General features: G+C 39.4%; 1 protein-coding gene across 1 annotated transcript in view; it reads right to left on the bottom strand.

Moving 5' to 3' along the window:
- LOC310943949 (multiple PDZ domain protein) overlaps positions 1-14,250 on the bottom strand; it is a gene marked incomplete at both ends in the record, with an annotated part of 39,699 nt that overhangs the window by 879 nt on the left and 24,570 nt on the right. Inside the window, 21 exons of the mRNA XM_083909645.1 lie at positions 543-673; positions 1,978-2,082; positions 3,409-3,531; positions 3,710-3,738; positions 3,848-3,974; positions 4,110-4,181; positions 4,264-4,411; positions 5,354-5,547; positions 6,071-6,154; positions 6,305-6,667; positions 6,781-6,855; positions 7,740-7,832; positions 7,931-8,084; positions 8,578-8,669; positions 8,965-9,173; positions 10,280-10,388; positions 10,858-10,929; positions 11,282-11,347; positions 11,697-11,807; positions 12,896-13,073; positions 13,525-13,701. Of these exons, the coding sequence (XP_083765771.1) occupies positions 543-673; positions 1,978-2,082; positions 3,409-3,531; positions 3,710-3,738; positions 3,848-3,974; positions 4,110-4,181; positions 4,264-4,411; positions 5,354-5,547; positions 6,071-6,154; positions 6,305-6,667; positions 6,781-6,855; positions 7,740-7,832; positions 7,931-8,084; positions 8,578-8,669; positions 8,965-9,173; positions 10,280-10,388; positions 10,858-10,929; positions 11,282-11,347; positions 11,697-11,807; positions 12,896-13,073; positions 13,525-13,701 (2,712 nt within the window). The remainder of the gene's footprint in view (positions 1-542; positions 674-1,977; positions 2,083-3,408; positions 3,532-3,709; positions 3,739-3,847; positions 3,975-4,109; positions 4,182-4,263; positions 4,412-5,353; positions 5,548-6,070; positions 6,155-6,304; positions 6,668-6,780; positions 6,856-7,739; positions 7,833-7,930; positions 8,085-8,577; positions 8,670-8,964; positions 9,174-10,279; positions 10,389-10,857; positions 10,930-11,281; positions 11,348-11,696; positions 11,808-12,895; positions 13,074-13,524; positions 13,702-14,250) is intronic.

The raw sequence follows: 14,250 nt of genomic DNA, 5'->3' as shown, positions 1-14,250 counted from the left end.
TCCTAATCTAGTTAAGGCCATAGTCTGACTAAGACGAGATGGATCGTGCTGTGGTTCTGTATGTTTCGGAAATTTTAGCGCAGAACGCCAAGCCCGACTCCAGTCAATTCTGATTTAATTCAGAATTCTGACTTTGGGCACTCTGGGCACCCGTAGTTCTGAGTTTAAAGTCAGAATTCTGAGGGTTATTCTCCATTTTAAAGTATTCTGAGTTTTTTAAAGTTGGAATTCTGAGAATAAAGTCAGAAATCTGAGAATAATGTCATAATTCTGAGTTTTAAAGTCACAATTCCGAATTCTGGTATTTTTAGCCTTACAAATTCTCTGAAAATAAAAATAAACGGGGGAAAAACTAAAAAAGCAGCTCATTTTGGCCAGAAGCGCATCCGTCCCAGTGCTCTTCATGCAGGGGCTGCACCTTCCTGCGATCGTCGAGGGGATTACCCACGTGTCCTAAATCCTCTGAATAAACCAGGAGGAAGCCAGAGTAAAGGCAGAGTGTACGACAGCAGCAGCACGACTGTCAACGAGACCATTCTTACCAGAGGTTGTTGTGAAAGCGAGGCAGACTGTTGCTGCTGCTGCTGATGCTGCTGCTGCCGGTGGCGGCTTGGCCTAACGACCGCGCATCACTGTTGTCCCGCGTGCTGCACCCGCCACAACCTGCTGCCACCTAGTTACAAACAATGTGGAAAAATATGGGAGACACACACACTAGAACAATGTGTGTATTTTTAGAATTATTGTTATTGAGCGTGTCATGCCATGTCCTAATGCTCATGCAGTGGGAGCAATATGAATAATAAAAAAAATAGAAAAACCTTGTCAAGAACAACAGTTCCCCTGTTCCTTATTAATTTTCCCTTTTTTTTTTCTTTCCTCCTTCGTGCAACATAAAAAGCTTATTTAACACGAAGTCAGACGGTGTGAAATCAGTGTCAGACACACTATTGTTTTCACATACGAGAGCTGATAATGAAGAGACTCCAGTAACAATAGGCAATTATTTTAATTCCTTGATAGCAGAGGCAGGAGAGAAGAGGAGGATTAGAGCCACACAGGAAAAAAACATTTGAGTTTAAACTCAGAATTCTGGCTCCGGGGACATGTAGTGCTGAGTTTAAAGTCATTATTCTGAGAATAAAGTCAGAAATATGAGAATAAAGTCATAATTCTGAGTTTTAAAGTCAGAATTCTGAGGTTTATTCTCAATTTTAAAGTAGTTTTAGAGTTTTAGTATTCAGTATTATGGGTTTTAAAGTCAGAATTCTGAGAATAAATTCAGAATTCGGGGTTTATTCTCAGAATTCTGACTTTTAACTTAGAATTCTGACTTTGGGCACTCTGGGCACCTGTAGTTCTGAGTTTAAAGTCAGAATTCAGAGAATAAAGTCAGAATTCTGAGAAAAAAGTCAGAAATCTGAGAATAATGTCATATTCTGAGTTTTAAATTCAGAATTCTGAGTTTAAAGTCAGAATTTTGAGAATAAATTCGGAGTTTATTCTCAGAATTCTGACTTTTAACTTAGAATTCTGACTTTGGGCACTCTGGGCACCTGTAGTGCCCTGTAGTGCTCTGAGTTTAATGTCAGAATTCAGAGAACAAAGTCAGAATTCTGAGGGTTGTTCTCAGTTTCAGTATTCAGTATTCCAAGTTTTAAAGTCAGAATTCTGAGAATAAAGTCAGAATGCTGAGTTTAAAGTCAGAATTCTGAGAATAAATTCAGAGTTTGGAGAATAAATTGAGAATCGGAGCACAAAGTCAGAATTATGAGTTTTAAAGTCAGAAATCTGAGAATAAAGTCAGAATTATGAATTTTAAAGTCCGAATTATGAGTTTTATATATTTTTTAGGGCCTGTGTGGCCCTAATCCTCTTCCGTAGGATACACTTGTATGACCACACTGAGCAGAGAGAAAAACTTGCTGATGTTATCACAAAGTCGGCGTGTCTTCCTGTGTCTTCCTGTGTCATTACCTGCAGACGGATGGTTCCTCTGGCGTTGTTCAACAGGGCCTGAGCTTGGACGTGAGTCATTCCGTCAGTGGACACATCATTGATGGTGAGGAGCTTGTCTCCCGTCTGATGGACATATTGAGGTAGATTAATCCTCCGGGAGTTTCACTCACACACAAACTAAAAACAATTATATGCTTACACCTAGTTTTACCCCAAAACTCACCTTCAACTATTCTCAACTTTTTTTTTTATGGGATGTTTTTTTTTTCTTTTTTTTTTTTTACAGACAGTGACACATTTTCTCTTCCTGTCTAACTTTTCTGTCTGAAGCTTGTTTGGAGTTTGGGATTTCTTGTACTGTAAATCACTTCTGCTCTTTAATTTGATTGGACTTCTAAATAGATTTCTAAAATATTGCAATCCTTGTGTATATTACTTGTAAAATTCATTGTAAACCTTAATTTATTCATTTTAATCATAAACAATTTCACAATAAAAACAAATCTTACTATGGGAACCACATACTCAGTGGTGGATATTTACTCAAAGACACTTTCGCTTTTCATTCTTTAGCTGTTTTGACAGCTTTACCTAAAATGACCTAAAATACTTTAACTACAATAATAATAGTTAATTCTAACTTCGGTGACACTTTATATATAGGAACACATATTCACCATTAACTACTACTTAATATTAACTATAAAGGGCTAGTATGCTACTTATATACATTATTCTACCTCTATTACAACATTAGTTAAGATTTTTCCTGAATAAGGTGTTAATAGGTGCTTAATATTAACTAATAAAGGGCTAGTATGCAACTTATATACATTATTCTATCTCTATTACTATATGAATTGAAATTTTTTCCTCCATAAGGTGTCAATAGGTGCTTAATATTAACTCATAAAGGGCTAGTATGCGACTTATAAACCTTATTCTACCTTTATTACTACATTAATTAAGATTTTTCCTAAATAAAGTGTTAATACATGCTTATTAACTAATAAAGGGCTAGTATGCGACTTATAGACATTATTCTACCTCTATTACGACACGAATTAAGATTTTTCCTAAATAAAGTGTTAATACATGCTTAATATTAACTAATAAAGGGCTAGTATGCTACTTATATACATTATTCTACCTCTATTACTACATTGATCAAGATTTTTCCTAAATAATATGTTAATCGGTGCTTAATATTCACTAATAAATGGCTAATATGCTACTAATATGCATGTTAGTAAGCACCTAGTTAATGGTGAATATATGTTCCTTAATATAAAGTGTTAACTTGATTTCAAATGAACTTATATTGCAATCTAACATTAGACAAGAGAAAATGTGCATAAACAGATAAGTGAATATGAACTTTATTTAATTTATTTAATTTACACACACACCCACACACACACACACACAGAGGAATTGGGCGCTACCCACCTGTAATTGCTGTGTTTTGACAGTCAGTCCATTGGTATCCATGGCAGCAATAAAAAGAGGTGCGTTGCCATGGGGACTGCCCACTCCTCCCGCTACAGTGATGCCAAGGGAGTCACTTGGACCCTGTGGGTGATACCACACACATGAGAGAGACCCTGTTGGACAATACTTGACAGTAGAAGCTATTTTTAAACAAGCGACAGACACGACAGTGTGGGAGATTAATAATAATAATAATAATAATAATAATAACAACAGAAAAACACAATCTTTTAAGCAAAAGTACCTTTTGTATGATTACTTTTCTGGAGTCAGGGAAGTTTTGAGGTGCTGTGAGAAGATCAAGAACGAACATTAAACATACTTAAAGTATGTGTTGAATAATAAAATAATAAGCAGGTTTTTATCTCTTATGCACTCAAATATGATTGCAGCTCACTGTATCTCCCTGTTTTGTTATCTGTTGTCTCCCTCTGGTGGACAAAAGTAGTGCCGTATCCACTTGTGGGGGTCAGGGTGGAACAGTCAGAGTCTTCACTCTGGATAAAACACAACTTAAAGTACTCCTACAGTAGGTCCACAAAGTCATTTTGTTAAAACAGGGCATAGGTGAACTACCGACTACACTAAGATTAGCAAACAAATACAGAAAATTTAGGCTTCTTTTGTTTGGACAAAGACAGTGTGGGGAAACATTTTACCTGGCTCCGCTGCGAGTACTGCAGTCCAGCTTTGAAACGAGCCACCTCCAACTGCACGATGCCGCTGTACGTCTGAGTGAAAAGGCGCATGATAACAATTACAAAAACTAACGTACAATTACCACCAGTCTCTATTTTTCGTGAAAACACAAACCTGCAGCAGCTTCTGCGCGTGCTCCTGCGCCGCCGCGCGGACATCCACGCCGTCGACGGACAGAATCTGGTCGCCGAGCAACAACCTGCCGTCCGCGTCTGCCGCGCCACCGCCGATGATATCTGACACGAAGATGCCCGTGTCATTACTGTTGGACGAAAGCAGAGGTCAGAGGTCAGAGGTCGTGGTTTCCGCGCTTATAAAAATGAATTATGTGACCGACTGGAGCCGTGGCTGCTTTGCATAATATCACACGACTGAGAAACTGCATAAAGATGTGCACCTTGTGAAAAGGCCCGGCTCTTTGACCTTCATGGTGATTATGGGATGTTACGTGGCTGTGAGATTTCATTATGTTTCGATCACATCTTTAGCTTTTTTTTTTTTTTACAATTATGCCTATTAATTAAAAAGTAAATAGCTCGAGAAAGTACTTATCTTATGATTAAGATAGTAATACAGTACATGCTTAGTATACAATCTTAGAAATAAGGGTTCCAAAAGTGTTCTTCTACAAGGGCTGAGGTTCTACCTGGAACCATTTGTTTCTGAAAAACCCTTTTCCAGAAGAAAGGGTTTTTCAAGGGTTCTTTGTAACACTAATGGTTCCAGGAAGAACTATTTTGATCAAGAGAACCGTTTAAAACCCCTTTCCTGAATAAAGGGTTTTAAAAGGGTTCTTGGTGGAACCCTCAAAAAAGGGTTCTCCTATGAGGGCAAGCCAAAGAACCTTATATGGTTCTACTTAGCACTTTTATTCCTAAGAGTGTAATATAGTATATAAGTAGATTTTGATTAAAAATACAGCAATTTGTCGTTATTTTATTGTATTTGAATCCTTTTTCTTAGATGCATGATTAAAATGAGTAAATGTGAGATGCAATCATTTCTCACATAGGTTTAAATCTTTTTTGAAAACGCAATGAAGTTGGTTGATATCGTCAGCAACGGAGAATATATTCAGCTCTCAGTGATTTAAATCCTGGATAAAGCCCAGTGAAAACGGAAAGACTTATTCCCATGTTAGCGGCGAGCTAAAAAGTGCTAAATAAAATACAAATCTAGTTGCAGTAGTTGTCGCTCGCTGTACCTCTTTCCCACGGTGGTGAACCCCAGGCCCTCGCCAGGACGCGGTCTGAGCTCCATGCTGAAAACGTCCCACAGGTCCTCCTCCCTGTACGCCTCCTGGTACCTGAAGACGCGCAGGCGGACGCGCTGCGTGGTGAGCCGCAGCACGCCGATGGCTTCGTCGTGAGTGGCCTGCTGCAGGTCGATGCCGTTTACCTGCAGAGAGAGAGGAAGAGGAAGTGAACGAGAGCATCGAGCACGTATCGTTTTTGACCATTCCCAAGGATTGTTTTGTGTGCATATTAATAATAATGATAATAATAATAATAATTCTATGTATGTAGCTTGTGAATTTTCACATGATAAGACATAAGATAGTCCTTTATTTGTCCTGCAGTGGGGACATTTACAGCGTTACAGCAGCAAGACAGTAAAGATATGGATAATAAATTATAACCATGCATTAACAAGAAAACTACAATATAAACAGATGGTAATACTGAGACTACATAAAAAAAGTTAAATAGAGTTAAATACAATAGAATGTAGTCTACTGGCTTATTAACATGAGTCTGCATCAAATAAGAAAGAAGTAATTGTGTTAGATAAAAGTAACAAATTACATCTTATATTTGAAATTAGCCACTGTTATTCGTATAAGTTACAAAAGTAACTCATTTAATGAATTAAATACATATATGCATGAATAAATAATACTATTCACTACAGCACAGAATACCTCTAATATCTGGTCCCCGGCCTGCAGCCTTCCGTCCCTCTGAGCTGCGCCTCCATCATTTACTTCATGTATCACTACTGCCCCCTGGTGGAGATAAGTGATATGACACAGTGCAATCAAGAGAAAGCGAATCAATCATGCATTAATGCAAAGGAAAGTTTTCAATTAAAAATAATAAATGATTCATGAATTAAAATGACTTTAAATGTTAAGTCTGTTCATTTAATAGCATACCAACAGAGTGTCACATCCTCCGACAATGCTGAGGCCCAGGCCGAGGTTTCCTTTCACGATCTCGACCGTCGTTTCCCTCCCGGCGGCGACCGGGCAGCTCAGCGGGTCAGCGGGTGTGGGCGTGGGCGTGGATCCCAGCCAATCACAATGTCCCGAGGGAGAGCTCAGCGCGGCGCTGAGGGACGAAGACGACGAGGAGGAGGAGAAAACAGGGAGGGGCAGAGAGGGCGTAGGAGACAGAGATGACGATGGGAGAGGTAGAGTAGAAGAAGAAGAGGAGGAGGTGGAGGAGGAGAGAGTCTGGGACGGCTTCTTGATGGAGAGCTTGACAGTGACCTGATGTTTGAGAATGGAGCTGGACACCTGACCACAGGGACGACAAGGCAGTCATAAATCACTCAGGCAGGATGACCTTGAAGTGTGTGTGTGTGCGCGCGTGTGTGTGTGTGTGTGTGTGTGTGTGTGTGTGTGTGTACCTTTTCTACTGACATCCCTGCCACAGGTTCATCACCCACTGCTGTGATTGTGTCTCCAGCCTTTATTCTGCCATCCTGCACAAGGACAGTAAAGTAAGTCAATAAGTATTGAAAGTGGAAAGTTTTGTCTGTTTTAGTAAAGAAAAAAACTATACACTAATAAATAAACAAATAAAATCAAATAAATGCATATACTACATTTCTGATTGTTTTAGCTTCTTAAATGTGAACATTTTCTTCCTTTCTTTGCTCCACATAAAGAAATCATTAAAAACTGATCTTTTTTTTTACGAGAACATCGTCATTTCCAGGTTTGACAAACACTGATTAACGTTTTTTTACGTTTTCTGACATTTTATAGACCAAACAATTATGAAAATAATCATTAGTTGCAGCTCTAGTATATACTTAATTTATTTCACAAAAGTAGCAACTGATTAACTTTGATAAAAAACGACTTTATGATTAACACAAAGGAGTTTTGTCATTTTCATTTTGCCATCCTGTACAGAGACAGTCAAAAAGTACTGAAAGTGAAAAAATATACTTTTTTTGGTCCCTTTTAATAAAGAAAAAACTACTACACACCAATAAATAAACAAAATAAATGTATATACTAGAGCTGAAACAACATTAATCGTTACTTCATTACTAAATGAATTGTCAACTATTTTGATCATCGATTATTTGAAGCTTTTTTCATGATTAAAACAAGATTTCTGATTGTTTTAGCTTCTTAAATGTGAATATTTCCTTCGTTTCTTTGCTCCACATACCAAAGAAATCATTAAAACTGAATCATTTTGGTTTGTGGACAAAAACAAGACGTTCGAGAACATCGTCATTTCCAAACTCCAACAGAGTTTTGTCATTTCTCGATACACAAGCTACCTAAAAGTGAGATATCGCCACTTCTGAAACATAACTCACATATTTAAATGAGATTAAAAACACGTTACCTTCATAGCTGTACCGTTTGGGATTAAGGAACTGACCACGACGCCGTCGATGTTATTCCCTTGTCCCAGACAGAGACCGAGTCCTACATGATCCTGATGACGACATGAAAAATTCTAAGTTTAAAGTACGACTAATAGTTTGTCAGGTTTACAACATTGTCGGCTGTTTTTGCTCCAATATACGAGTGTACCTGAGGAAGGTTGATGTGGTAGACGTCTTTGGATAATCCGTCATGTTCTGCTGAGTCCACGTGTGAATCCACTGTGTCCTCACACTCTTTTGTTGTTGTTGTTGTTGTTGTTGATCTCTGGACCCTTTGACTGCCTTGAAGAGCTGTCTTATTCCTGGTGTAACAACACAATCGACTTCAATGAACACCCTACGTCAGGGGTGTCAAACTCATTCTCTCTAATGGTGACCCCTCAAAGGGCCAGATGTAACTGTCATACAGAATAAATCTAACTAAATGTAGCCAAATATAATGTAAAATAAAGGTAACTACTCAATAACATATTGCTAAATAACTTTCTGTATTTATAACTTACTAATTTTCACTCGTCGCATGATGCATATACAATGATACACTGCGATCTAGTAGCAGGATGCCGTCACTTTGCGGGTAACGCAATCGCCATGCATTGTGGGAAATGTAGTTTATGGTCAACGCACGCCTTAAAGCAGCATAGACCTATTTTAACACAGGTTTTTAAGCCACATTAATCACTCGCGGGCCACATAAAATGACGCGGCGGGCCACATCTGGCCCCCGGGCCTTGAGTTTGACACACGTGCCCTACGTCCTGTTGAGTACATTGTACAGGGAAAAAGCGTAATTACCTAACGAGGATGATCTCGACTTTAGACGGAGCGTTGTTGATGATGGTGGAGGCGTTCTGGTGACTGCGTCCGTACAGGATCTGAGCATTGATCTAGAAGGAGGAGAAAAAACATTTTTATTTTTCTGATCCGATCCATCTTCTCCTCTCACATGTAAGCCTCCGCTGCCCTCATATCTATTACACAGCAGCACCAACCATCCTTCAAAAGGTAATTTTTCCACATAAATCCTCTCTGCGAGGCTCGCTCTATTCATCCACTCCGCTCTACCCACAAACCACCGCTCTCCTTTTGCTGCTTTTCAATTTCAACTCTTTGGTATTTTGTCTCTCTCCAGGACTCCGACCTTTCCCTGGTCCTTCCTGCTCCATTCACTCTCCTCTTTACCTCTAGCAGCTCGTCTCCGACCCGTATCCTTCCGTCCAAGCCGGCAGGACCCTGAGGGTCTATATCCGACACAAAGACGCTCATGCGGGCTCTGGAGCCGTCTTTGTTGCCCGCCAGACTTATTCCGAGGCCAGGAACAGCGGGGTCCTTCTCCAACTCGATCATGTGCAGCTTCCCAGAGAGGCTGCCGTAGCGCTGAAGCATCTTTTCTAAGGGAGACAGCACGTGTGCACGGGTCAAACGAAGATACAACATTTGTTTGACCACCGAGCGCACACCAACAATGTCCCTAGCTGCCAAGAAAACTCTGTAGAGTGATGTCAAAGAATTGATCGCACTTGAATGAGAGGAGGTTTTTGAGCCAAAAGAAGAAGCCAAACCCCTTCATAGAGAATGGAATTGGCTCTCCCAGAACATATGCTTTTGAGGATTCGTGTTCTGTGCCAGTAATGCATGCACATTAAAGCCCTGGGCCAAGCCAACTCAACTTGTGTGTGTGTGTGTGTGTGTGTAGCGTGGATGTACACTACAGTTCAAATGTTTTGGGTCACTTAGAAATGTCCTTATTTTTGAAGGTAAAGATATTTAAAATTTGAGAAAAAAAATGTTTTGAGAAAGAGAAAGAAACTAAACATTTGAGATTTTTTTGAGAAAAATAGATACATTTTGAGAATAAAAAAAAAAAAAGGATTTTTTTTTTAGAAAAATAAATACATGTTGTGCAAAGAAAATTGAGATAATTTTTTAAATTTTGAAAAAAAAAAATTGAGAAAAAATAATTTGAGAAAAAATAAAAATTGAGAAAAAAATAAAAATTTGAGAATTTTTTTTTAAATTTGAGAAAAAAAATTAAACATTTTGAGAAAAAAAAAATTGAGAAATGTCCTTATTTTTTAAGGAAAATCACTTTTTTAATTTCTTTTTTTTTTTTTCAATGAATATAACATTAGGGTTAACGACTATTCTAGCTGCAAACGTCTGGTTGGTAATGGAATATGTACATAGGTGTATAGAGGCCCATTTCCAGTGTTCTAATGGTACATTGTGTTTGCTAATGGCGTTAGAAGGCTATTGGATGATTATAAAACCTTTGAAAACCCTTGTGCAATGATGTTAGCACAGCTGAAAGTTTGAAGGGCAAAATTTAGCAACTCTTTTGATGGATAAAAGTGTGACTTTTAATGGAAAACACAAAAAGAATTGTATAGGTGACCCCAAACTTTCGAACAGTAGTGTAATTCACTGACATGGCTCTTTTTCCTTCACGTCACCTGCACTGTGTGAATAAAATGACCTCTTTGTGATGCAGACTTACTCCTGCCAGTGTCGTCCTCGTCTTTGGCTGCTGCTGCTCCTGCTGCTGCTGCAGTTGCGACACTTATCGGGCTTCTCCGATTCTTTCTATCAGGCGCCGGTGAAGTTACCTTGGGAGAAGTTTTGCATTATTGAACAGGCAGGGCTTGGTAGATGCCTCAGGGGTCCTTCAGGCACGAGGTGGATGACCCCTGAGGCTTGTGTGCAGCGTGCTTGATGTAGCGGTGAGGAGGGGGGTAAAACTGACGAACAAGAGCGAATTAATGAACGCCGTTTTAATGTCAGCTAAAAATAACATGAAAGATGACCAGAATCATGCATTATTTTGTAACTAACTTAGAGCCCTGCGTGGAAAAATAACTTCAAAAGGACGCACTGTCTATTTAGAGAGTTGTGCATCTCCATCAAAGAGGAAAAACAAAAGGCTTAAACAAACAAGGTAGCTGCGTGGGACTTTGAACTTCACGGGTTCCGTCTACAAATATGCACGTTAATGAAGTTTTGGGAAAAATGCTAATCTAAGATTTCTCCATATCGACGATTACACACACACACATATACAAACAACAATGTACCAACCTTAAAGGGGGTGGGAGTGAAGGGGTTTGTGGGGGACAGGCTAAGGATCAGACCACTGACAGGAAGTGCCTCCTACAGTCATGACGGGGGGGGAAACAGACACAGAGCAGTTCTGTGCACACTCACTGACACCAAACAGAGAAGTCTGCCTCTCAAAAAAGCCTTCATTCTTTTAGGAATAGCATGTGGGTGTTAATGATTCATCCCTATACGTATATATATATATATATATATATATATATATATGTATAAAATGTATCCCTGCACAGTTTAACATCAGTTTCTGAGTGGGAACAGAAACACAAAATCTAAAAACACAAGTCACAACCTTTAAAAAAAAAAAGATCTCTGTATAGAGCTTATCATTTTCTACTTTTCTAAAATATAGAAATTGATCTTTGGTACAGCAGTAGAGGAGTGTTACCTTGCTGCTGCCGCTGTGTGAGTTTAACTGCGCTGTTGGAGTTCCGTGGTTGGTGAGCATCTGTGACTGCGGACGAAAAAACACAAAATAAATATCTATTATGACAATGAAGTCTATTCTTCACACGCTGCACCAGTTACAGATCAGATTTAGTTTAGTGTTCAGGCTGTGATGCAACACATTTCCATGCAAAACAACAGCCGAAACTTGTAATGGACTTGTCCAATTGCATATAAAGTGCTCTCGCTCTCTCGCTCTCTCTTTGTATATTATGCTGAGTACTGAGATTCAGAGTGGAAAAAAACATGGAGCCTCGAGAGACTCAGACAGTGGAATCTATTGTACCTGCACGTGCATCGCTTTCTTTTCCTTTTCTGTTTCCCATTCTTTTCTTTTCTTTTCTTAAACGCCGTACCTGAGATCTGTGTTGATCAGATTGGACCACAAAGTCCACCGTGTCCCCGGCTCTGCGGATGGCCTCCACCGCCTGCTCGTGGCTGGCGTCTCTTAAGTCCACGCCACACACCTTGACAGGGAAGATATTGGACATATTGAGTATGTGCCATAATATGAGTGTGCATTATTGAGGAAAAAAATGCATATTTTTTGTTGGAATTAAATACAGGAATTCATTGAAAAGTAAAAGAAAAAATTGTGAAAATGTCTGAAATACCAAATAAATGACAATAACATTGTAATCGTGTAGATCTCATGTCGCGATAAATCAGTCCAAACCAAACACAACTAAATATTTTGTCTTTCAATCGTTTGAATATTCATTTAATGTTGATATCATGTGCTTATATGGAAAGATAATGTCTAATTGTCTCAAAGAAATATAATCTAAATATGTTCCCTAGCCCCTTATCCCAGCCTTAAATGCCTAATCCTAACCTTTAACCTAACTCTAACTTAAACCCAATTCAAACCAGGTCTTAACCTGCTAAAAAACTCTAATTTTGCTAAAATGTCCTTTTTGTCCTCACAAAGCCACAAATACAAAAACACACACAGGGCTATAACATGAGTGTGCATTATGGAGGGGAAAAAAAAGCATAAATCAGTCCAAATCAAATAAAACTAAACATTTAGTCTTCAAATCGTCTGAATATTCATTTAATTTTGAAATCATGTAGAAATATAATCTAAATATGTTCCCTCGTGCCTTACCCCAACCTTAACCATGACAACTAAATGCCTAACCCTGACCTAAACCCAATTCCAACCCTAAACCTAAAACCAGGTCTTAACACGCTAAAAAACTCGCACTTTGCCAAAATGTCATTTTTGTCCTCACAAAGCCACAAATACAAGAACACACACACACACACACACACACACACTAATCCTAACCCAGATATTCTTCTTAGGACACTTCATTGACTTAACTTAACCTTAACTATAACCCAGTTAATGCCTAACCCAAACTCTAACCTTAACCGAACCACAATTCAAATTTCAGCCCTAGACTTAACCCAGTTCCCCCAGAGATGAGGTTCTGCCTCGTTAGGACCAGGCTTTGGTTTGGTCCACCAGTTTCTGCCAGGAAAAAAAAGGTCTTTAAGAGCCAACACACACACACACACACACACACACACACACACACACACACACCTCGAGTATCCTCTCTCCTGTCCGGAGGGTGCCATTATGTGCTGCCGGGCTGTCGGGAGTGATGTGTTTGATGAAGACTCCCCTCATCATCTCTCCACTGCTCAGTCTGCGGCCCATGCCTCTGCCGCCCATGATGCTGATACCCAGGGATTGGCCCGGTTCTCGAGTGAGCCGCACGCTGATGCACAAAGCAGGAATATGACCAGCAACACGCTTATTATTATTATTACTATTATTATTACAGCGATAATACGTGTCCTGTATGAATGACGGAGGCGTTACAGCAAAAAAAAAAACGTACATAAAGTAGGGATTATTTCTCCTCCATGTGGCCGCGTATAGAGTTTCACACATCGAGTCGAAAACAATAAGGCAAGACACACACAACGGTGAGTCTGTGCATTCAGTGGGAGCTCATGAGATTTATAAGCAGGATACAGTCGTTAAATGCAATAAAAACAGGTTGGGGAAAGCAGTCACTCTCTCAGGGAAAGAGGAACTGTGTGTGAGAACAAAATCTGGGAATTTCCTAAACCCTCAGCCAGCACCGAGGATAAAGATAATGGGCAGAGTTTTGAAAAAGAGGCTGGAGAATCTGAATTAAAGCTAATGACAAGTGATTAACTCACCTTCTCGGCTGATCCCAGGACACAGAAGCGCGAGGACGGACCTCGTCGTGGTGCGCCTTTATCTCCACCTGCAGCTTTGGCGCTTTCACGTCAGCACTTATTTCCTCTGCCGGAGTCTGTCCGTCTTCTTTCTCTTCTGCGACGCTCTTGTGAGGCAGAAACCTCGGAATCTGCACACTGATAGAATCGTTAAAAGGTCATTAAGAAAACCCCGCTAAATAAGCATTTACAATATTCTCGCTGCGTTCAATTAAAGGCGCCATATGTAAGAATGTGGCCAAAAACGGTTACTACATTCAAATTCAAAATCTCAAAAGGTCTTTTAGGTTTCGTTTTCTGACGTAACTGGCAAACCGTAGTTGCCCGGCAGCTGAGACTCTACTGACTGCAATGACTGGTAGACGGCGGTAGGTGGCGCCACATGCCAAAAACATGATTTCAAAACATAAACATGATTTGCAGTCTGCAAAATATATTTTTTAATGCAAATATTTTGTCTGTACTGTTGTTGTTGGTGAGTTCAGTTTGTTATATGAACATTATTCCTGAGTCTCTGTGACATATTAGGATTAGGATTGTATGGCCAGTTGCTTTAGATTTATTACATAATGCACCTTTAATTGATAAACAAACGACAGATGCTAATGCTAAAAATGCTAATTTGATCCTCTAATACTCCATATAGATATTAGCTCGTTTGGTCCATAAAATCCTTAAAAAAATTTG

This window comes from Microchirus variegatus (genome assembly GCF_963457635.1).
Source record: "Microchirus variegatus genome assembly, chromosome: 23".
Taxonomy (NCBI): Eukaryota; Metazoa; Chordata; class Actinopteri; order Pleuronectiformes; family Soleidae; genus Microchirus; species Microchirus variegatus.
Note: the sequence above shows the minus strand (reverse complement) of the source record. Positions and strands in the feature narration are given on the sequence as shown.